Source organism: Emys orbicularis, chromosome 10 (assembly GCF_028017835.1).
Source record: "Emys orbicularis isolate rEmyOrb1 chromosome 10, rEmyOrb1.hap1, whole genome shotgun sequence".
NCBI classification, from domain to species: domain Eukaryota; kingdom Metazoa; phylum Chordata; order Testudines; family Emydidae; genus Emys; species Emys orbicularis.
The window spans coordinates 10,046,162-10,070,701 of NC_088692.1; the positions used below are offsets into that span (position 1 = coordinate 10,046,162).

Sequence of the window (24,540 nt, forward strand, 5' to 3'; positions counted from 1 at the left end):
CGAAGTGAAATGTTTAAAAAAGAATGAAACACATCCCTAAAATCACTCCTGTTTGAGACCCCAAAACCTTCACTGAATGCATGGGCAGATTTTACCAGTACAAGCAAACACATTTTAAAGGTGAGCTGAAAGACCTTTTACCTTCTAGGAATTCAGTTCAAGATTTCAGGGCTCTGTGTTTTTCATAGCTGCTGGTCTCACTAAAACATAAAGCAGTGTGGGAACTGCATCCCTGACATTGGTTTAGGTGTTAGTGACATTATCAACTTTATCAGGAGAGACACAGAACCCTGAGGGCCTGAACCCAGCTCTTGGCCAGTAAAAAGCATTTCAATTCCTCTGAAAAATGTATTTAGTTGTCATTTCTAAGTCTGCACCTGTATTCTGTTTTGGGATCTCAAGTAGCTTTTTGCAAGCGCTTATTTTTTTAATAGGATTTCAGTTCACCTTTGAGGCTGCTGCCTTTAAAGACTCGCTCAGCAACACAGAGACAGAGTAAGGAGTTGAATGAGCAGATTGTATAATTGATTAATACAATAATAATACTAATTATGGATTGGTATGATGCCAACAGAATCACACAAGGACAGCAAATCAACAATACCACATGGAGACACAAAAAGGTGAAAGCTAGAGCCAAAATTTACTAACATGGATGCCTAAAGTTTGACACCTACATTTATATTTGGACACCTAAAATGTAAGTGGCCTAATTTTTGGCCCACAGCAAAGTCAACGGGAGCTGCAAGTGCCAATCACCTTTAGATAACATGGTGGTTAAAATACTCAGTGGCCAGGCTACAATAGAGTTTCCTGTATTGTTAGCACTGATAGAGTTGCACTGGGCCATTAACACTGATTGTCAGTAATTTTTGGAACACTGGGGAAGCTCCAGACAACTAGAAGAAAGCGAATGCTGTGCCAGTGCTTAAAAAGGGTAAACAGGACACGCTGGGTAAATAGACTGGTCAGCCTGACATCAATCCCGGGGAAAATAATGGAATAGGTAATACAGGACTCAGTTAATGAAGAATTAAAGGTGGGTAATATAAGTAATGCCAATCAACAGGGGTTTATGGAAAATAGGTCCTGTCAAACTAACTTGGTATCTTTTTTGATGAGATTACAAGTTTGGTTGATAAAGGTAACACTGTTGATGCAATATACTTAGACTCCTATTAGGCATGTGACTTGGTACTGAATTATATTTTGATAAAAAATAGACGGCTATAAAATGAACATGGCACACATTAAGTGGATTAAAAAGTGGCTAACTGACAGGTCTCAAAATGCAACTGTAAATGAGGAATCATCGAGCAGGTGTGTTTCCAGTACTGTCCCGCAGGGATCAGTTCTTGACTCTCTGCTATTTAACATTTTTATCAATCGCCTGTCAGAAAACATTAAATAATGACTGATAAAGTTTGCAAATGACACAAAACTTAGGGGAGCAGTAAATAATGAAGAGAACAGGTCACTGATCCAGAGAGATTTGGATCATTTGGTAAACTGGAAGCAAGCAAACAATATGTGTTTTAATATGGCCAAATGTAAAGTTATACATCTAGGTACCAGGAATGTAGGCCACACTTACAGGATGGGGGACTCCATCCTTGGAAGAAGTGACTCTGAAAAAGACTTGAGGGTCATGGCAGATAATTAGCTCAGCATGAGCTTCTAGTGTGACACTGTGGCCAAAAGGTCTAATATGATCCTTGGACAAATAAACAGGGACTATTGACTAGAAGTAGGGAGGTCATATTACCTCTGTATTTAGCTCTAGTGCGAATGCTACTGGAACACTATGTCCAGTTCTGGTGTCCACCGTTCAAGAAGGAGGTTGATAAATTGCACAGTGTTCAGAGAAGAGCCATAAGAATGATTATAGGATTGGAAATCATGCCTTGCAGCCATTGAACTCCTTGAGTCTCTCTATTTAGCTTACCAAAGAGAAGGTTAAGGGGTGACTTGATCACAGTTTAAAGTACCTACACGGGGAACAACAATTTGATAATCTCTTCTATCTAGTAGATGAAGGTACAACAAGATCCAATGACCGGAAGTTAAAGTCAGACAAATTAAGACTGGAGATGGGGAGCACTTTTTTTTTTTTTTTAAACAATGAAAGCAATTAATCATTGGAACAATTTACCCAGGGTTGTGGTAGATTCTCCATCAGTGGCAATTTTTAAAAGAAGATTGGATGTTTTTCTAAAAGCTCTGCACTAGTTCAAACAGCAATTAATTCAGAGAACCCCTATGGCCTGTGTTATACAGGATGTCAGACTAGATATATGATTACAGTGGTCCCTTCTGGCTTTACAATCTACTCAAATGATGGGAGAATTACAAAAAAACCCAACAACACCGCAACAAAACATAGTTGCATATGTAGCCCAGCATTACTTCTTGTTAGTGTGGGGTGTTACCTCTCAAGGCTGTGTGACGTGTGGAACTTCTCACCAATATGATGTTGCAGTTGGCCTTTCATTTCTTTTCTTAGTGACAGTTGCTATGATGCTTTGTAGCACTCCATAGGCTACAAAGCCTTGTGATTTATTGTTTAAACATAATAAATTTCTTTATGAAATGCACCCTGCTGCTACTGTTGTGTCTGTGATATTTGTGGGTAGCTGAGAATTTCTCTCTACTGATTTTATTATTGTTTATATAATGTCAATATTATGCTATGCAATTTACAGACAAGTGTAGGACAAAAACCTTGCCCTCAGGAGCTTGCTTTTTAAACAGAAAACACTCATATAAAAGTTAAGGGGAGGGATGCAATGAAACAAAGATGGACTGCAGCATGCAATTTAGCATGATTCTCTTTGAGTCCACAAGTTTCAAACAATTTTGTGTTTCTATTTTGCTAACACATCTGATCCTTTTTTATCAAGTGAGCGTTATTTATTTTTTTCTGTTCTTCAACGAGAGCTTGAAATTAACCTGGCTGCTTTTATTCCCCTCTAATCATTATTTGTATTACGCTAACATCTAGAAGTCAGGATCCCATTGTGTTACGAATTGTACAAACATATAATAAAAAGATATCCACTTTCCTAAAGGTTTTACAATATAAGACTGCAGAGAACAGGTGGATTAAAAAAAAACCCAGACAAAGGGGCAGGAGCACAAGGAAGCTATGAGATGACAGAGATCAGCATGATAAGCAGTGGTCTCACCATACCAGATGCCTAATTATTGTGGAGTTTTTGCAGGCATCACAACAGAGGAAGGTTTTAAGGAGGTAAATTAAAGGAGGACAAAGAGACAGCTTTTCAAATGTTGCAGTAGCTCCTCCCATGCATAAGGGGCAGCATGGGAGACAGCACCAAGATAGTTCTTGGAAAAATTTTTTACTGGGCAATCAAAGCTGGCACCTTTGTGGAATGAAGGTGTGGTATGTCATACTATTTATTGGGTCTCCTCCAGCAACAACTGACGCTATTACCATAGCTGTGTAACTAGGATGATTAGTTAGTTTGTGTTATAGAAACAGCCAGAGATGAAGCAGTTTTTCACGGACAGAATGGGATCCTTTAGAAACATATGTTCAGAATCTAGAGGATGTTCTCCAACCAATTCTAGCTATTTTGAGATAGATCACATTTCGGGACTAAATTATGTGGCGATGTCCCTCTAAGTACACAAGTTCAATATTAATTTTATATATGTAATAATATAGACATGCATACACTCCTAGGCAGGGGTTTGAGGAGGAAGAGAATGTACCCTGGGGAGAAGGGTGTTTGGGACCCTAGAGCATCTGCTGTAGCTTCAGCATCCTGGCCTGTAACCAAGCCAGTCCCCTCCTTTGTATTCTGCACTTGAAGAATATGCAGATACAGTCTTTGTTCTTCTAATGCATTTTTATAGGACACAGAAAGCATGAAAAAAAGTAAGTAAAAGCTGCTCTAAATAATAAGTAAACACAATGTCCCCAGCTGTTTTAGTGGTACCAGGAAGCGTGTCCCGCAATGTTTTGAGTTAAAAACACGTATGTTCTGAGCATGTGTACAGAGAGAGAGAGAGAGAGAGAGAGAGACTGAGATCATGTTCATTGTACTGTAGATCAAGTTTATATTAGAAAGCTTTTGGATAACAGATGAAACAGGACCAGAAGTGGAATAGAATTCCCACAGCCCCAGACTTAGGGGCAATCATTTCTCAACAAAAATCCAACAAATATGATTCGTTTGTTAAGACCCTTTGTAAAATAGAGGGTGAGTCAAGCAGAGGTAATTTTCTTCCACCAGCTCCTTCCCCTCTCAATCCCTTCCATTTCCATTTAAGGTGGGGCTGCTATGTTCTCTCTCCTGAATGCTCACTGATCTTTTAAAGTGGGCGTCACAGTTTCCACTGAGTCATCTGTAAACACATATCTTAAGGGGTCAGTTATTGCCTGGGGGAATCACAAGTTACTATGATTATAATGCCCGGAGCAAACGCTTGAGTGACTCATGTAGTAGTACTGGGCACAAATATCACAAACATTGTATATGCATTCTCGCAAGGAACTACTTTCACTCCACAAAGACAGGGTGTACCTTTTTCTGCTGCTGCTGAAACATGTGATTCTACTTCCTTAATAAAGAACTAAAAGTGATTATCTCATTGGCCAAAGGGGCTGTCAGTCAAAAGGCTGCATATAGTCCGGACCAAAAGGAACACCTCCTATGGAATGGAACAATCGAACTATCTCCAGACCTGGCACAGAGCAGATGGGAAAGGGATGGAAGGGAAAGAATAAAACGTATCTTATTCTTTTTCTCTTTGTTTTTCTCCTTTGATGTCAGCAGTATGCTTGGGAGGAACAATAACAGTCTTACAAACATTGGGTATCTACAAATGAATAGACAGGGTTAAACCCAAAGGCCAAAATCCGTTCTCAGTTGCATCAATGTAAATTAGGATTAACTCCACTAAAGTCAATGGAGTTAAATCAGTGTGAAACTTGTGTAAATGAGAGTACAGTCAGCTCCACTGAGAGCACAATTCAGAATTCAGCCCCAAGGATGTACTGAAGGTTGTTCAAGTATGCAAGAATATATGGCAAAGACACTGCTGGGTGTTTGACATTGTGTGAACATACTGGCCCGATTCTCCTTTCCCTTTCTACACCAGTATAAATTAGGATAAATTAGGATAACGCCATGGGAGAAGGTGCCTTTTCTGATCTGCTTTAAAACAAAGTCTATCCTTGTGGGGAGTCAAAACTCACATCCTTCCCGGGGTCTGGCTTTATTAACCAAGAAATTAACAATGTTCTGTTCAAGTCTTCTCCTCAGGCTTGCCTGCCCCCCCCCCCCCCAATTCTCCCTGCTCATCCCACATCCTAGTTCCTGTCTTTGTAGAGGGCCACTCCCACTACCTTTATATCCAGATGGGGTAATGAGTCACCTACATCAGTGAGTCAGCAGCATCCGTTTAACATTTATTAGCAGGATCAACATCTGCTAATAGAGCGGGGTGTTTCATGCAAACAGTGTCAACTTGTTACAGTCCACTGAATGTAGTGTTGTTGTAGCCGGTTTGGTCCCAGGATATTAGAGAGACAAGGTGGGTGAGGGATTATCTTTTATTGGACCAACTTCTGTTGGTGAAAGACACAAGCTTTCAAACTTACAAAGACCTCTTCTTCAGGTTGAAGAGCACGATGTAAGCTCGAAAGTTTGTCTCTTTCATCAAGGTTGGTTCAATAAAAGATATTACCTCACATACCTTGTCTCTCTAATACTCTGCTGAAGTCAGTAGTGTTGCAGCGGTGTATAACCAGTAGGAGTGAGAGTAGAATTAGGTCCACAGACTTTTCACATGCTTATGGGTATATAAGGGGTGCATATATATTTCTATTAAGGAGAGGCTGTGCAGCTCTTCATCAGGATAGGTGTCCAGGTATGTTTGGTATCACGGGGATGTGAGAGCTGTTATCCAAAGATATATTGTATCATCCATGTGTGGGTCTGTCTGTATCAACCAGGAAAGGATCCCAGCTTCCCCAGTATTGACCTGCTTTACCTTGTAAGCCAATATATGGATTTCTCTACTCAAGAATGTCATTGAAAACAGGTGGTTTTAGCTCCCTCTAGAGGCAGTTAGGGTATCTCAGAGACCCTGTCAGGGAAGTTAGCAAAGCATCAGAATAGCCAGAATTTAAGAATGTAGGAAATGTTCCTAGTAATCAGTGTTGCCAACTCTTGCCATTTTTCTGAGAGTGATGGGGGCTGAAGCCGGCTCACAGTGCCGCGAGAAGCTCCAGCCTCCTCCTGAAGTTCATCCCTGCTGGAAGTCAGCAGAGTCTCTCTGCTCACCTCTGCTCCTTGGCACCTCTGCTCCTCCCCACTGCAGCTCCTGGCCAGGGAAGGGGCAGACAGGAAGGAGCCCCTGGAGCTGCCCCCCACAGACCTGAAATAGGGAGAGGGAACCCTGCAGCAGCCCCTAGGCTCTCTGTGTGTGTGTGTGTGTGTGTGTGTGTGTGTGTGTGTGTGTGTGTAGAAACCCAGGAGGAGCACTGGTGAGGATGGGCAGGAGGCTGAACTGCGAGGGGCTGAACTGATGGGGCGACTGGGAGAGGTCTGAACTTAGGGGGTGGGAGCAATGGAGTGGGAGGGGTTGAACTGATGGGATGCGGCTGAACTGAGGGATAGGCTGGGGGGACAGAACTGATGGTGGGGGATTGAGGAACGGAATTAATTGCTGGGTAGGGGATAGGCATATGTGGGGGTGAGAGCTCCTACAACACCGACCAAAATCACTTTATCCAACATATTTGGGAGAGTGTCAACACTAATTGTCACACACACATGCAAGCACATGCACTGGGGATGGGCAGGAGGAGCTCACAAATCAGAAGACTCAAAAATACAACATATATATTGTTTAAATCTCATGGCTTTTGGGGGGTCCAAATCATGATTTTCAATTTCTTGCAGATGGCAATACTGAATACTATATCATTCAATTAAATGACTGTTAATTACAGACCCAAGCTTCAAAATCCATCCTGTCCTTGATCCTTGAAAATTTCATTTGCTAGGGATTAGTACAGCTCAAAGTGTCACTAGGGGGAGCTAAAACAGCTGCAATCTTTACATGTAATCTTTTCTCCTATCAAAATCAAAGGGATTAGAACACATGTGCACCATTCAGTCACAGCAGAATATGCGTTTTAAAATGATACCTTTCTGCTCTTTTCCCTTCATCCTCCTGAATGAAAGGCTCCCTCCTTCACCTCATTATCCTAGACACACTTGCTAGGAGGGCCAGGGCTACAGGATAAAACTAACAAACCAAAGCAAGTGTAAAATGAAGTATAAAACCATACATTAAATACTAAAGAGTGTTGGTATAAAAGCCAACTCCTCCTGGAGTAGAGGGGAAACCTTAGAATCCCCCTGACCTTCCTCAGTTTCCTCTCACTCCCTTAATACCCTATGTCAAGAGGGCTGTCTCTCAGACTAAGGAAAATGGATGGGGTTCCTATCACATCAGTCAGCACCACTTCTGCATCTCAGACATTAAAGATGGAAAATACTGTTACATCAGCTAGTTCATATTTCTGCCATAGCCGGACTGTTCCCTACATAGTCATCTGTAGAACAACTTGTAGAGCAACACAATGGCACACCCTTTGTGATGCAGAGAACCATTGGTGCCAACGGACAAAGGGTTCACTGTTCTTTACAAGCAACTCCTGCCTCAAACCTGACAAACTCCCTACCCCACTACATCACTTTCATGGTATTTATCAATGAAGCATAGTGTGAACTGACTGGTCAACCACACAACTCATTTGGAACTAAAAGAACACAATTAGGCAGCAGAGGGGAAAAAAAGCAAATACTGTACAATACAATACTGGGTTAAATGTAAACTACTAAAAAATAAAGGGAAAGTTTAAAAAAAGATTTGACAAGGTAAGTAAACTGTTCCTGTCTCTGTTTCACTTAATTTAAGATAGTTAAAAGCAGCATTTTTCTTCTGCATAGTAAAGTTTCAAAGCTGTATTAAGGCAATGTTCAGTTGTAAATGTTTGAAAGAACCATAGTGTTTTGTTCAGAGTTACAACCAACCTCCATTCCTGAGGCGTTTGTAACTCTGAAGGTTTATTGAAACTATGCCTTATGGGCTTGGGGTAAAAGTTAGTCTCATTGATGACCCATTCAAGCGGGAGGGATATCTCACCTCTCCCTGATCAGCAGATGATGTAATTAATGCAAGGTTCAGTTGCCTACCTTTGCTCCATCCTAGAACAGTAAATGGAAAACCATCAAAGACAGCTGCAAACAATCAACAGGACTTGAAGGTAAAAAGAAACATTATAACAGACAGGGGATTGCCCTGTCCGTGAATAAAGGTAAAAGATCCACTCAACGTGTCACAGGGTGGAAAAAGACACTGCATTCTTTCACTGCGGAGACATCTTGTTGAGCAGGGGTGTTTCATGAACGATTGGATCCTAGTTCCTGAGAAGCAAGCCAGCTCTGCAACAGGCTGAACTCAGAAGGGGAAAACCGAATTCATTAGATGGGAACGGTAACCGTGTAGGCCTTAGTCCGTGTTTTATGATTTTGTTTTATATTATAACCATTTGTTTCCATCATTCTCTCTTGTTTGTAGTGGAATCTCTATTCTTTCTTAAATCAACTTTCTTTTGTTTTATTACAAGTGCTCACAAGTCCTGTGTGGGATACAGGAGTGATGATTTACAGTAAAACCAGTAAACTGAGGACACTTCCTTTGGGGTCAGAGGATCTGGGATTTCTGTGAGGAGCCAGTGTCAGGAGCTGGATATCACAGGGGAATGATCTAAGGGGAGTCAGGGACATAGAATCATAGAACTGGAAGAGACCTCAAGAGGACATCTAGTCCAATCCCCTGCACTCATGGCAGGACTAGGTATTATCTAGACCATTCCTGACAGGTGTTTGTCTAACCTGCTCTTAAAAATCTTAACCTGCAAGGCAAAGACAGGGCTGGCATAGGCTGGTGGTGTTGGGGAGCTAACACCCAGCTATCACAGGCAAGACTCCCTCTTGCTAGAGGCAGGAAATAACAAGATGACACATAGCCTTGGGTACCCCAAGACCCAAAGGCAATGCCTGGGAGGGTCAATAGGGTCACATGCCCCTCTCCAGATGCCTGGTGGGGGTGGGCACAGTCAGCAGGGAACCGCAACGGCGAAAGGGGCAGAATGTGGGGCCACGACAGCTCCTCTGGCGGGGCTGTACTGCCCTCCCCCTGCCCCCAGCCCTTCCATGCAGCTGCATCTCCTGGAGTCTGTGCAGCCCCGCCGGAGGACAGGGCTGGGGGTGGTACCAGTACAGCTGCGCCGGAGGAGCTGCTGGTGTGGGGCCACCTGGTGGCCCCATGTTCTGCTCCTTTTGCTTCTGCGGTTCCCAGGAGAGCCCTGCGGTTCTGTTTAGCAGTGAAGTGAACTGCAGGGCTCTCCTGGGAACTGCAGTGGCGAATGGAGCAGAATGTGGGACTGCTGCTCCCAGGAGCCAGCGCCCGATGCTGGCAGCTCCTCTGGCACGGCTGTACTGGTACCGCCTCAAGCCGCCAGCACTGTCCTCTGGCGGGGCTGTACAGACCCCAGGAGACGCAGCTACGTGGAAGGGCTGGGGGCAGTACAGCCATGCCGGAGGAGTTGTCGGTGTGGGGCTGCCCTCTTTTTGCCTGAAATCGGTATCTGGTGCAGTGGGAGGACAGAGCTCCCCTCTCTCGTAATGTGGGATGGGGAGGGGACGGGGAGGGTGCGGGGACCCGGGCTGGGGGCAGGGAGGAGTCACGTGCTGGGGTCACATGGTGGGTCACGTGGGGAGGTCACGTGCCCCCCTTTAGCTGGTGTCCCCCTTTGTGTCCCTCCCATGAGCCGCCCATGCCAAGAACTGCTACACCCTTCCCCACCACCCACTGTGGGCTGCGTCTATAGCAGTCTCATTTCCTGACACCTTAGGAATAAAGGGCCAAACCAGAGTCTCAAATATGGTGCTATTAACAGAGTATTGGGCTGTCCACAAGCACCTTTTGGTTCATAGATTGGAGAAAGAGTAATGACTTTTCGTCTTGAACACACCAAATGAATGCATTATTCAGTGACACTGTGTGCTATATAGTTCTTTGTTCTCACATACAAACATGGTATGTCCTCTAGCAATAACTGGGTGACTAGCCACCTTCATGGCTTTGGAAAGCATAGTTATGGTTTGGATCTGAAGCCCTTCATGTTTAACATAATGGTAATGTACAGCATTTCTCCATTTAAGCCAAAGAAGAAAACGTGAGTTTGCAAGACATTGGGTCTGATGAGCAGAGGAAGATTGCCACAGTAAGTTTTGCAGGATCTGGTGCCAGGTGCTTGGGGATGCCCACAGAAAGTGTGGTTTGACAATGTGGCTGACTGGACGGGATGCGGTATGGCGCGCCTCTCAAGGCTGTGTGAAGACGGCGGAACGCGGAGGACGTTTGCTGGCCAATGATTCTTGTGTTCTGGGTTCTATTCACAGGGGCTGTGCTGGTGGGGATGTGGTGGGAGTTGTAGCCACCCCAAAATTTGCCTTCGGCCCCCCCCATCCCGTAGCAGCTGCCGCTCTCCAGCCACCCAGCTCTGAAGGCAGAGTGGAGAGAGCAGTGGAGCAGCAGCGGAGAAGTAAGTCTGGGCAGGGATGCCCAAGAGCAGCCCCTGGCCTATGTCCCCACCTGCCAGGGCATGCCATCCAGGGCAGGTGGAGGCTCCAGGGCTCTCTACACTTGCTGCTCCCCGGACCCCGGTAAGAGTCACCTCGGCAGGGGGGACACAACTCTGGGGCTGAGAGAGCCCTTGGAGTCCATGAGAGCAACTGTAGAGAGCCCTGGACCCTGAGGGCTCTGCCAGCCCCAGAGCTGGGTCCCCCTGCCAAGGCAACTCTTACTGGCTGCGAGCACTGCCCACACTGCCTGGCTTTGGCTTCTGGCCTCTGATGGGGCCATGGGGAGAGACCTCGGGGTGGGGGTGGGGGGATGAGCAGGAGCTGGAGCCCATGGAGAGAAGCAGGCATCATGGTGAGGGGGGCTAAGGCCCATCCCAGCTCCCACACAGGGAAGAGGCTGTGCTGCCCTGACTATTCATTGTGACGTGACCCTATGGTACTTTGCACTATGAGAGAATGTATGTACATATTTAAGCCAGAAAGACTACTTAGTCTGCATGGAAACTCCATCCTCACAGCAAATGAAGCTACTCCTCACCTTGACCCTGCTGGCTCCTCAAATCGTTAAGGCTGCAGCTGAGTTCTATTTCATTCTATGTAGGTTCTTATGCCACCCTCATTACCATAGTATCTGAGCACCTTCCAGAAGTGAGTTCAGCTGTCTGACTAACATCTGTCAAGCATTGTTTGTTCTCTCCTTTTCTCCCCAGAGGGAGAAGCACAGTGGAGTGTACTGGTTTGGTTTTGTGTGTGTGTGTGGGCAGGAGGTGGATTGTTGTTTTTAATATATCTATACCTGTTGCTATGTGTTTATACTAGCAAATGCCAGGTGAAAGAAAAGTGGTGAGGTTTGTGATGGTCTTTAGTTCTTGAGAGAGTTCCCATTATAAGCCTGATTTTACACACTCCACCCTACACTCATATTTCAAAACCCACAAATATTTCAAAACTTTGCTAGATACTAAAAATCATGGACTGAATAGACACTGGATTTATGGCATATTACAACAATCTGTAACCCACTAACAACCACACCCCCCCTCAGCTGCTTCTCCCTCCCTTCCTTTCCTCCCTATGACTGGAGGGGTGTTAAAAGGCCACTTCACCTTGAATAGTCCCTTGAAACATGTGTTAACCACTGATGCTAAACAATCTGTTCCACCTTGTATCTAGCAGCCACACTCCCAGACCTGAAGAAGAGCTCCGTATAGCTTGAAAGCTTGTCTCGCTCACCCACCTTTTCTCTGTAATATCCTAGGACCAACGAGGCTACAGCACTACATAAAAAAAAGTCGTATCAGTCTCAAAATTAATAGGGAAGATCAGGAGCTAAGGTAGACTCTCTCCAAAATTAGAAGTGAATCAGGCAAGAGGTCTCAATTTTGGCTCATTTAGGGTTCAGCAGCCAAATATGGTTCATTTGAGGCTGCAGGATTGCAACGAGGCTAATGTGACTGGAGAAGTTTGGAGTCCAGATGGGGAAAGACTGAGCTCTGCATTTTCTGGGTGTTGGAGTTTTTTCACTGTAACATTCTTGCACTCAATTGAATATTTGTGCTTGCTATGGCCATATAATTTCAGTTGGTTGCTAATTCAAATTTTTATGAGGAAAATCAAGGCCTTTTTACTTTCAATCCCTGATAAATGCCTTCAGTTCAGTGCCTGACAATGGCTGGGATGCTGAAATCTGAAAGCAAAAACAACAACATTCCCCTGTGCCTAGGTTCACAGCAGTCACACTGGAGGAAAAGTGAGATGGCAGGACCGTAGGGAGTTGAGGTATGCAAGAGAAACATCACAGTACCTTGCTCACTTATCCCAGGATGAGTATATGCAAGCAGAGCAGGACAGGGGAGAGTGAGAAGAAACACAGCTGATTGCAATGTTAACCCTTGAGCCAACCATAGTCAAACTCTAAAGCCTATCCCAGCTTGAATATGAGTTATAAGCCAAAGGCAGAGGTGGTTTTGTCACAGCCCCAACCTCATCTGTGCAATACATGGCCCATTTTATTTTAATAGAGCTTGTTCGTGTTTTTTTAAGGGAAATTAATTTCTTTGCTTTCAGTGAGGGAGTCTTGCTACTTTTCTCATTAAGGCCATGTATCCACCAGCACATTTCCTACCATTGTTTATCACTGTATTACTGTAAGACATAGGGACCATAGTCATGGACCAGGAACCCACCATGGTAGGCCCTGGACAAACAGAGAACAAAGAGACCTAGTGCAGATGCAGCTTTACTGGGCACAAATAGTTTCACCACAGCATCCTCTGTCCCTGCACTTAGTTCCTATCAGGGCAACACAACAGTATGAATGCTATCAGCTGGTTTAACTAGTGCTCCTACAATTGCTTACATTGGTGGTAGTGCAACGGTGGTAGTTTTTCTAAAAAACGCTAGTGTAGCTACAGTCTATGTCTTCAGCTGGTCATTGCTGAGAGCTGCCAGGGGACTGTCAGGTTTGTAAGAGGTAAGTTAATTGTCCAGGCAAGTGTTGCATGGCAAAGTATGGTACAATGGGACATAAATAAATGATAACGGGGAAAAGACGGTAAGCTCTGTTGATCAAAAACGCTTATCCCTTTAGCTCGGACACTAACACCTTTTCTGCATCGCAACATGATAGAAGGAGGCAATTAAGCCAGAGCTAAACAAGAAACTGCTGCACAGTATAAAGCATTGTGTTGTACCGAGGGCTGCTTATGACTGATATTAACAGCTTAATGAGCTGTTAATGAGGTGCTCAGTCAGCTGCTTTTACTTGCTGCATGAAAATATAGCAAATGATTTCAGTAAGCCTCTGCATTCTTGATGGGGAATTAAAAGATGTCAGATAAAACTATCACAACTCTGTCTCAGGCCTGACATTTTTCAATGCATTGTTTTGAAATTCCTTTTTCTATATGGCAGAATAACATGCTTTGACAGCAGTATGACTCCTGGTTCCTTCCTTTCTATCTTGACAATGGATTGAAGTCCCCAGCAACCTGCCGGGATATCTTTTTGTCACATTGACATTAGGACACTTCTTCCAGGGGCTTGCACTGGCCTGGTTAGATTCTCCCTTTCCATTATAACATCCACAGAGCTGAAGTTACTCAGTTTGGGTGTTTAATAAATAAACCTCTTTGATCTCCTACAAAGAGCGTGAGATCCTAAAATTACCTCTAACAGAGTAGCTTGGGTGGGTGACGTTAGTAGGAAACAGAGATAAGCCTTGTCTAGATTAGTACAATTCATATCCATACCATCAATGCAACTCCAGTGCAGTGGTGAAAACTCTAACATAGGCAAGGCTCAGGTGTTTTCATCAACCTTCCAGGGTCCAAAGAGATGCTGTGCACTATCCACACCAGTGTTACCACAAGTGAAGCTGCATCAATGGTGAATTATAGGTCTCATGTGGGCTTAGTGCAGGCAAATCCAGAGTGATGCCCATGTATAGAATGAGACTATGGAAGCACAAAACATTTCACAGAAGCTGACAGGATCACCAGAGAAATGCTGGTACAAGGCAATACCTGTAAAGTCCAATGGCTGATCACACAGATGGCTATGCCATTTGGATATAAGAGCCATGATTTTACTGGCTTCTTGTAAGGCACAAGAGGTTGGAGAAAGGTATGTGACTGGAAACCCCAATCAAGATAGAACACTCACCTTCCCTCCATTTTCTCTTTTCACCTTCCTATGTTTTTCCTTTCTTGTTCTGCTTCTATTTCACCCCATTCTTTCAAGCAGCAATGTCAGGGAAACTAGCTAGCAATCCTTAACTCTGAACCCCAGTACAATGCTTCAGAGACCAGACTGTTAGTCAGTTTCAGATGTACTGCTGCTGTTGCTAGGCCCCTATGCAAAGCAGAGTGGCATAGCGCGGGGGACAGGGGGGTAAACTAGGCAGCAAGTGGAAGGAGTCAGCTGAAACCTCTCCATGCTCAAGAAGCTGAGGGAAGGATTTAATGTCTCTGCTGGAGAACAGCACCCCCCCCCCCCCCCACTGTGTAATGGCAATGTCCCAGTACCACTGTGCACCATGAAGGCTCTGCAGCCCCTTCAGATTTAAACAGAAAATCAACATCTTACATACTTCTTATTCCCCGCCCCCTCACCCAAAGAAGCCTTTTACTCATGTTCAGAAGGTAACTCTTGCAATTAAAATACTTCCTACATTTCAAAAGGTTGGTACTTCTACATGTCAAGAGGGATCAGCCCACTGCCAGTACAAGATATTATAGTACAGATTTATTTAGGCAGCGGGGGTGTTAAGGTAAGCTACACTTTGTTTAAAGCTTGGCCAAAATGAAACCAGTTCCCCACCCCCACCTCTTTAACAGAAGGAAAAACTGCAGCGAGGCTGACAAACTGCATCCTACATTTTAAACTGATGCAATTTGAAATGGCCAAGATATTTAACCTCCCTCAAAATGGGGTTTAGAGTGGAAATGTTCAACTAACTCTTGCAGCAACCCTGGCAGCACTGCAATTCTAATCTGCAGACGCTCAGTCATTCACACACACAGCTGCAACCAGGGGCGCGGGAACAATTTGTAGAGTGGGGGGTGCTGAGAATCATTGACGAAAACTGTAAACCCTGTATATGATGGAAACCACTTCAAGCCAGGGGGCGCTGAGACACCCCCAGTACCCCTAGTTCCAGCACCTATGGCTGCAACACACATGCCCCAAACAGATTGAGGGAAAACAGCGAAGAGGGCCAAAGAAGGGTACGTCTACACTTACCTCCGGGTCCGACGGCAGGCAATCGATGTTCTGGGATCGATTTATCGCGTCTTGTCTAGACGCGATAAATCGATCCCGGAAGTGCTCGCCGTCGACACCGGTACTCCAGCTCGGCGAGAGGAGTACGCGGCATCGACGGGGGAGCCTGCCTGCCGCGTCTGGACCCGCGGTAAGTTCGGACTAAGGTACTTCGAATTCAGCTACGTTATTTGCGTACCTTAGTCCAAAGTGGGGGGGTAGTGTGGACCAGGCCTTAGAGTGACTGAAGTTGCCAGCTATAATGTGTTGAAGTGTTGGTTTTCCTGTTGGGCCTTTATCAAGAAGGTTCCAGGAACCTCTCTCTAGAGGCATCATTTCAACTACATTCTGGAAAGCAAACAAGAGGAAGCCCTTTTTCTGTAAGGGCTGGGAGGTTTGAGATGGGGAGAAGATTCCCTCTCCTCTCCCTCAAAGTAATTGGGGGGTGTGGGGAAATGATGCCAAATTGGCCATTCTGGAAGGACATTTGAAAGTACTGGAGAGGGCTTACATCAGGGGATGAAAACAGCCAATGAGGATAAGTCCTTGCACTCACATCTTCCTCCAATAGCAGAACAAGAATCAAAGGGAGAACGCACCCTGCTGGGAGCAACTCACCGCATTGAACCAGGTGTCTAGAACTTAGCCTTCAGCCCCCAAAATGCTGTTACCTGCTCCTCCTTCCTGAGCACAGTCCCTGTTCTCCCACCTAGATATTCAGTGCCCCCCCCCCCCCTCCACTGCACCTTGTGTTCCTCCTAGTCTCGATCTCCTATTCATGTCCTTGGCACTCCCCAGCCTGTTTCTATTCCTTGCCTGTCTGTACTAGTCCAGAGACTTCCCAGAAGAATTTGAATGCTTTTCCTGCTGTAATTGACAGGAACAAACCCTTCTGGGGTGCACTATCAGTGTTTTAGATGCAGGTGGGCAGGGGGATGAAAAATACACAAGTTCATGAGCTCTAGGGACATTTGTGGTGCTGCAGGCAGGGAGGCAGAGGAAAATAATTACAGGTAATAGTGTGAAAAGATATTTGCTTTGGCTTCTGTAAGCTTTGTACTGTGGAGGCAAATTCAAGTCAGGAGGCGGTGGAGGGGAAGAAATGGTCCTATTACTGTCCAGACTGCAACTTTCATTAGACAAAGTGAAAGCAAGACAGATACTTTTCCAAAAGCTGATGTTAGCAGCCAAGGCAGCATTTCAATACAGGACTCCCGGGAAGAGGGTCTGCATCTCTGAGTCCTTGGCTGCGTCTTTTTGCTTCCTGTGCCGAGTCCGCTGTCAGAGCTCATTATTAAAAAAATTAAAAAGAAAAAAAATCAGATGCATCAGCTCCCGGGAAGCATGAAGGTCGTCAATGTCACCATCAGTTATAATGACACACGTCACTTTCCCCTTCCCACAAGTGCCTTCATCACCTGTTTAAAAGGAAAGTAGTTCTTGGCATATTTCACCCTTTCCTCTCCACAAATATACACCTCCAGCAGCAGCTGCTAGAAAAAATTAAAAATTCCATTATATTTCATCCAGGGCAGCTCTGCTGGATGAGAGAAAGCACCAGTGTGTGCATGCTTGTTAGCAAAGGATTTGTACTGCTGCCTTCCATTTTATTCACCTCCCTAAATTAGGGGAAGCATGACTACCCTAAATCTGTGATTTCTATTCAACTACTATGCAGATATTGGAAGCTTCCTAAACTCCAGATCCCACCCCACAAGCAGATAACGACAACAAGCCAATGCTCCTGGCATAGAAGTGGCTGTAAAGGAATCTTTATTTCATTCGAGTAGAACACCACCTCTGGTAGCAGCTGTATTTAGGACCAGGATTAATATCAGTACCTAGGCTCTCACTGAACATTCACTGGCTTTCCAACAAAGCTGGAGCCCTGACAGCTGAACTGTTAAATGAATTAACAAGGAGAGAAGGGGGCCTGCCGAAGGGGCTGTGACTCCCTTTCTAATTTCTGTAAGTAGCAGCTTTCCATTTTTCTGTCATTTGTGAGGAGCTGCACACGGTTCACTAATGAGCAGGGCAGAGCTGTGGCTGGATCTAAAAGGCAACATTAGACCATTACAAGCATCTTCTAGTCCATTCAGAAGAGGAATCTGCTGGTCGGTGTGCTCGTCCCCTAGGAAAAAGCCGCTTGCATCTACCCCACTATTTCACTGCTCAAGTCAGGAGACAGAGTGTCACCATTACTGCCCAGTCTTGTCAACAATCATGTCACGCTCACAGAAATATTGTCATCTTCCTTCTTGCCCTGAACGCCAAGTGCATCACAATGGGTACCTAATGGCTAGGACCCTTGCCTCTGAGGAGATGGGTGTTGGGTAAGGTTGATTAGTAGTAGTGGTGTAGGAGTCTGGTGTGCTGGTGATTCCTTCTTGTCTTGTTATAGTGTTGTGTTATGTTGTTACTGGGTTGTTTGATTTGATCTGGGGTAACCCACAGATCTCTATTTATTAGGGCATTTAAAAAAAAATGGTCAAGCATGCCCCGAGTACTGAAAAGCTTCATTACTGTAATACATAAAATCCAAACAAATAGGAATAATTCAAATCTAACAGAGAGGGAAGGGGCAGATCTGCAGGTAATCCTCCTGTGCAGAAAGTTGGTTCCACCATATGTAGAGGGTAAAGATTAAGGATAAATCCTTAATGCAGACTATTTGAACTGCACATCAATGAGTGTGTAGGAGTCGGGGCCGGCTCCAGCTTTTTTGCTGCCCCAAGCGGCGAAGAAAAAAAAAAAAAAAAAAGAAGGAACACCCGATTGAGTGGCCACCGAAGTGCCACCGTAGACCCGGATGTGCCGCCCCAACAACAGATGGACTGCCGCCCCTTTCTATTGGCCGCCCCAGGCACCTGCTTCCTTCGCTGGTGCCTGGAGCCGGCCCTGGTAGGAGTAATTTGGTGCTGATTGTACTCCATGCTGCACAAGACATAAAGATGAAAACAATGCCAGAAGATCTTAACTTTCTGAGACTAGTGGATTCTAAATTTAGGAATGACATATTCCCCCCCAAATATATACCTTGCATCTTTCTCTCTATATGGCACCTTCCTTCCAGAAGAGCGGTATAAGCTACAAAAGGACTCACTTTACCCACCACATACTGCAACCTGTGGGATGGAATGCAGCAGCCATTTAACAGCACTCAACAATAGACTATCTGGGGTAAGCTGAACTGGTGTTGGTCTCCTTTTGTCTCTGTGTGCGCTACTGGCGATGGTATGATAATCTCTATCTTTCAGTGGATTAGTGAGCTCCCACCCCCAGTGTTGGTAACCCTCACTTTTTAATTGTGTGATCTTTTGTAAATGGGTCTCCAGGGCCAAAACCAAATCAAAAGACCCATCTCTTCCTGCTTGCTATTTAGTTGCCTTTGCTACTGCAGTTAGGAAGCCCTTAGAAATGCCAGTAAAACAAAACAATTTACATTTATGCAGCACCTTTCATCCTAAAGGATTCCAAAATCACTTCAAAAACTTAAAACAACATACAAGCTATATAGAGGGAACACATCACTCCCTAAAGAAAAGCTGCCACCTCTGGGTTGAAACATGACAGCCACTTAACACTGCACTGTAACATCACACAATAGGTCGGAAAATCTGCAGGAAGATCCTAAATTCACAATTTCCACAGCACGGATCTGTATTGTCCCTAATTAGAGTAAACTCCACAAGGCCTAACAAACCCAGCGAACTGTGCTGCAGCTTGAGAAACCCCATCCCTGGCTACATATGAAAGAAGGCCCTCCAGGTGCCTTGCTGTATTCATGAGCTCTTCATCCCCCTGCCACCCATGTGGGCTGCTAAGAGCAATATGTGGGTTGAGGGCTTTAAAGACATGTAGCAGCCTCCTTTTGTTGTATTTATCATGGTGTGTGTGTGTGTGTATATATAAACACCTTGCAGAGATGAGCTATTAGTTATGAAAGGAAAATTGTTTTGAAGCCAGACATACTTGGCTCCATTTGGAGCTTCCTTTGCCATCTTTTGCAGGAAGAAGTTAGGACTCCAGCAAAATAACTAACTATCTATCTCAATTATGTAAGTATCTCCAACTGGAACTGGAGAGCAGGGCCACCTCTGATTAATTGATGAAATTTTATATAACAGTGAACATTACAACTATGTCTGAAATAAAAAAGATTAAATAGAGTTAATAATTTCTTTTTCTTAGTTCACAGAAATCTAGTATTTAATATAGCAATAAAAAAGCCACCTCTAGAGTTCTAACTCAAACCTTTAAATCTTAGATTTAAGAAAAAGAATAAAAGTGAAATCAGATTGGTTCATACAGCTGATTGGGCAAGAGACCAAGTAGTGGTGGAATCCCATCTTACCTGAGACTCTAATGGGAGAAGTTGCCAAGGGGAATGGTACAGAAGTAATAGCTGAGGAAGCTCACAGCTACCCCAGTACCAGCCTCTCCCAGCTGGAGTCACTTGTAAAGAATGAAGTAGTGACATGGGCTGTGGGGGAAGATGACAGTTACTCCAATCCCATCCTCTCCCAGCAAGAATTACTGTGCGGGACAGGGTCCCTGTTTCATGAAGCGTTCAAATGGTAAGTATTTGGTAATGAGCACTGTGATGACTTGTGCCTCTTGACTCTGAGCCCTTTAGGATAGGGACTGTAAATTGATCTGCAAGTTACACTTTGTAAAGCACAGTGCACATTTCTGTACTAGATCCATACAAAGTAATGCAAAGGTGCATGGCAAGACAGATATCTAGGTGCTGAGGGAGGGTTTGCAGCTGGTTAGATTAGAGACAGAGGTAAAGAGTATTCATTGTCTTGTGGGTGACTGGGAACTTCAGCTCCAGAGCTACCACTAAGCTGGAGACAATCCCCTCCATGGATTCAACTGTTCAAGCTATGTTTGTGGGGGTGCATGCACAGAAAACATTGCCATGCAAGAGGGCTGTAAAATAAAAAAAGATCTACTTCCAATGTCTCTCTTGTTTTATGACCCCCCTCTTCCTTTCCCTTGTAGTTTTCCTAATCTCCACTTTTTACTTCTTTATATTGAGTCACCTTTTCCTCACACTTCCAGTTTCCCTTTCCCAGCTAATTTGGTACAGATGTTAATCTTTTGAAAATTGCTCAAAACATTTGCTCTCCTCTTTCTTCAGGAGGCATCTTCCTTCTTTATTCTGGGTATTGTAGATGTGTTGGCTTCTGAACAGCAAATGACTATGGCACTCCAGTCCCAACCTCTGCCAGCAGGAGGTGCTGCAGAAAATTGTGTAGGAATCTCTCAAATACCCTAGTTCCTGTCTCAACCACCTGGAAAGTGTGAAAAAATTCAGGTGCTATTTAAATCAATTCATTTTCCATTTGCTTACCTGCTTCACCAACAAACACTTCCACAGGTGTGCTGGTAGGGCTCTCCCCAATGATGTTATATGCTGTTATTACAACTTCATATCTCTTGTATTTCTTCAGCTCTGGAAATTTAAATCAGCAGATTAAAAAAATGGGCACTTTTAACATCCCACTTTATACTCCCTCAGCTCTTTATACCCAGAATTCTGTGTCTCACTCGATACAGTGCTAGAATACTAGAAACAGTAAGTCACTGAAAAGTTAGTATTTACCTGGCTATACCCTTCTCTAATTCACACATCATCATTGTACTTACATAAATATGAAAGGCGCCATATCTGCCCCAAGAAAGGACCTGACTTTACTATTGCTTCCTTATTTTGCTGCTTCCATAAAAGGGATAATACTTGGTGGGTGACTAGTGCGGGGGGGGGGGGGGGGAGAGAAACATTGCTGGGCTATTCCACAGCTGCCATTACTCAGGGGGAAGCATGTGCATGGAGTGGATTCTGCACTGTGCTCCAAAAGTTCAAGATCTGGACTCATCCTGATGTCTGCTGGTGGGAGATGTCATAGCTGCAGGCCTTCCCCCAGCCTCAAAGAGTTCCACCTTGGGAACAATCAACAGCAGCATCACTACTGTTTGCAGCTGCTGAAGTGGGGTGCAGAGGGAGACTCATGGATGGAATTTGTAGTCCTATTCAAAGGGCTGCACAGAATACTTTTCCTTGCAGCGATCACAGTTTGAACATTGAAATCTCCTTCCTTTTTAAGATCAACTTCTTCTATGCTCCATTTGGCCACTGGGCAAAAATTTCTTAGCTGACCCATAGGAAATACACTAACAGCTGTGGAAAGAGTGACAGCAGGGAGAAAAGAAGCTAGCAAAAACCATGGCATTAGGGTAATTAATAAACAAGGGAAAGACAAGAGGCAGACTAGAATCATGTAAATACCCTCACAGAGGGCTGGCTGCCGCTGCCAGAGTTCCAGGATTTGCATCTGAAAATGAAATAACCTACTCTACAGTAAATATTTATCACCTAACAGGCAAAAGTATCACAGCAAAAGTATATCGAAAGACAGGCCAATAGTATAATAAAATTGTACTTTAATCAGCACTGAGTTTATTCACACAGGTGTGTTTGTGGATATGGGTCTGAATTTCTCCCCTTGTCAATACCTTTTCCCGGTTATCTGTGAATCACACTACACCCCTACCTCTGTGGCTCCCGGCAGGCCATCAGTTCAGTAAAGGTTCAATGAATCTGATCACAGGGGTCCTTCTAATTTCAGCTTCACAGAAGTATTTACAAGTGTTCTGCCCACATCTCTGAGTCAGAGTCCAGCATCTCTGACTCGTTTCAGATACACAGTAGATGATTTTTTGATACATCACTAAGGCTTTGCCAGCCTATAAATATAACATTGATATACCGTAGGAAACAGCCATCTTGATAGGAATTGCAGCACTTGTCAGCGCGCACAGAGGAACTTTTATTGCTCTTGTTGTTAAAAAATCACGAGAAGGGTTTCAATGCCAGGAAAACAGAACATATGCGAGTTCAGGCATCCGAATACGTGTGGGGCTAGGGCTTTACTTCTTTCCCCCCTAACAATCTGTAACTTAAAAGCCTGGGGCCAAACCTGCCTAGTGAACCATCATCACCAGAAAGCAACTTGCCTTTTAACTCCGTCGAACCCTGTTTTATTCATTTCCAACTGAACACACCTCTGAGCTGCATACAAATTCTTTGGGCCCTTTCTAAATTAGCCCTCCACTTGCGGGAGTGCCTCAGCATCCCAGTGTTCGAATCAAAGGACTAATGATGTGATTCAGCTAAACTCAGATGGACTGTGAAATATGAGGCGAACAAAATCAGAATTCATTTAGCATCAGAAATACTGAGATGTTAGAGTCAATAATGCTTCACCTTCCCAGCAGCCTGATTTTTAAACTGTTACCTACTTGCATCATCAATGTCTTGATATATTGGAAAGAAGCATTTAAAGAAAAGGAAGCAGAGTCATTAATCTGAGTTGGTTTCTGCATGATTCGGTGAAGAGAACCATAGAAGTTTGCCCATAGTGTATTCCCAACCATTACAAAAAGTCAAGGCAGCGTGCACTTACGTGTTAATTCATACGTCGTTAATGCAGAGGGGCTATTCACTGTCTGGAAGCTGCTTTGGGCTATTCAGAGTAAGCAAAGCAGAAAGCTTGTTACAGTGCAGGGAAACAGTTATTGCAAATGATGTACAGCAGAGACAGAGGGAAATGATGCAGCACACACGTACACAGTTTGAGCTTTAGGACTGTACCTTGAAGGGCAATAAAATCACATCACTCTCTCGTAATACATCAAAAGCATCTCACTCACAAGGGGCTGTTTCATTTCATCACCACAGAGAGAATCACACAAATATACAGCACAGGGAAATGTACTGATTCCTTAGATTAAATAGAACAAATGAGTATAAGGGAGGCAAATTCTATGGGGAAAACTCCCAACACTGCACTGAATTGTTAGTTCTCAGCTTACCAAAGCTTAAATGTGGAGCATCATAGGATAAAGTCCCCAAATATGGGACAAACAGCTAACGCTTAAAATTATGTGGGATTTATTTCTTTAAAACATAAACTAAGTTTCCCACAGTTTCACTTTCATGGTATTTACAGTAATAATAAACTGTATAAAAACAGCAGGTCACTGTGGAAGAGCGGTATGCATGGGTACAAATATCACTGTATTGCTTTAAGAGAAGAGGGAATTTTCTTTAAAAATCTCTCTCTCTCTCTCTCTCTCTCTCTCTCTCTCTCGAAAAAGCACAGTAGGGTGAATTATACTACAGCACTATTAGAAAATCAGCTATGGAACCTTTAGGGCCACGTTCTGCCTTGATTTACACTATGTGCAATCCCATTGTAAATTAAGACAGAATTTGATGCATAAGCTATTTTAAAGAAAATCTACTCGCTATAGATATCATAACAGCGCCTATAGGAGACAGCCTGGATGGGTTCTCCCAGTACTGAGAAATGCTGCACGACATTATCACATCATGTAAACCCTGCAGGGCCAGATTGTGCCACTCTTACTCACAGTGAGTAGAATTTTAATCTGAGAGTAATCCCATTGATTTCAATCATGGCAGAAGCTTATCCGTCACAATGACATTTTATTGCTAGTCCACGTCTCTCAAGCTACTGAGCCATCACGTGGCCCTCCTCTCCAACCTGATTCTTATGGCCTTATTCTTCCCCCCTACTTTCCTTCTTCTGTTTAAATCTCCTCTTCATTTTTCTCTTACTCTTCTCCTCCTCACTATTCTTTCCATCAATGTTTGCTGACTATTATTAACCTATACACCAATGAGACTCTTGCTTTTTGTTTATTTTATTTCCTTTCCATTTCTTCCCTAAATAATGACAAACACTTAGAAACTTTAAATATTCGCATGAGCTGTTCTGATCATACTGGGAAAAAAAAAAAGCCTTTTATTGAAATACATTTTCCAAAATGCATCTGCTACCTTTTGTGTATGAAGCCAGAACATAGTGTACCACAGTAACCACCAGATGGAAATAGGAGAAAGCAGGAAATCAGAGTATGCATGGAGGGAGGAGAAACAAAGAGGGAGAGAGAATGCCACTTCAAGCATGCTGGCATGGACTGGAGAGTGCCATTAAATATAATGTAGTTTAGACCATAGTTAATAGCATCTCTGAGCATCTCTGCCCTATGT

General features: G+C 44.0%; 1 protein-coding gene across 1 annotated transcript in view; it reads right to left on the reverse strand.

Moving 5' to 3' along the window:
• SDK1 (sidekick cell adhesion molecule 1) overlaps window positions 1–24,540 on the reverse strand; it is a 675,085-nt gene that overhangs the window by 39,108 nt on the left and 611,437 nt on the right. The window contains exons 34-35 of the mRNA XM_065411886.1: window positions 22,928–22,987; window positions 20,815–20,916 (exon numbers count right to left, since the gene is read on the reverse strand). Coding sequence (XP_065267958.1) covers window positions 20,815–20,916; window positions 22,928–22,987 — 162 coding nt within the window. The remainder of the gene's footprint in view (window positions 1–20,814; window positions 20,917–22,927; window positions 22,988–24,540) is intronic.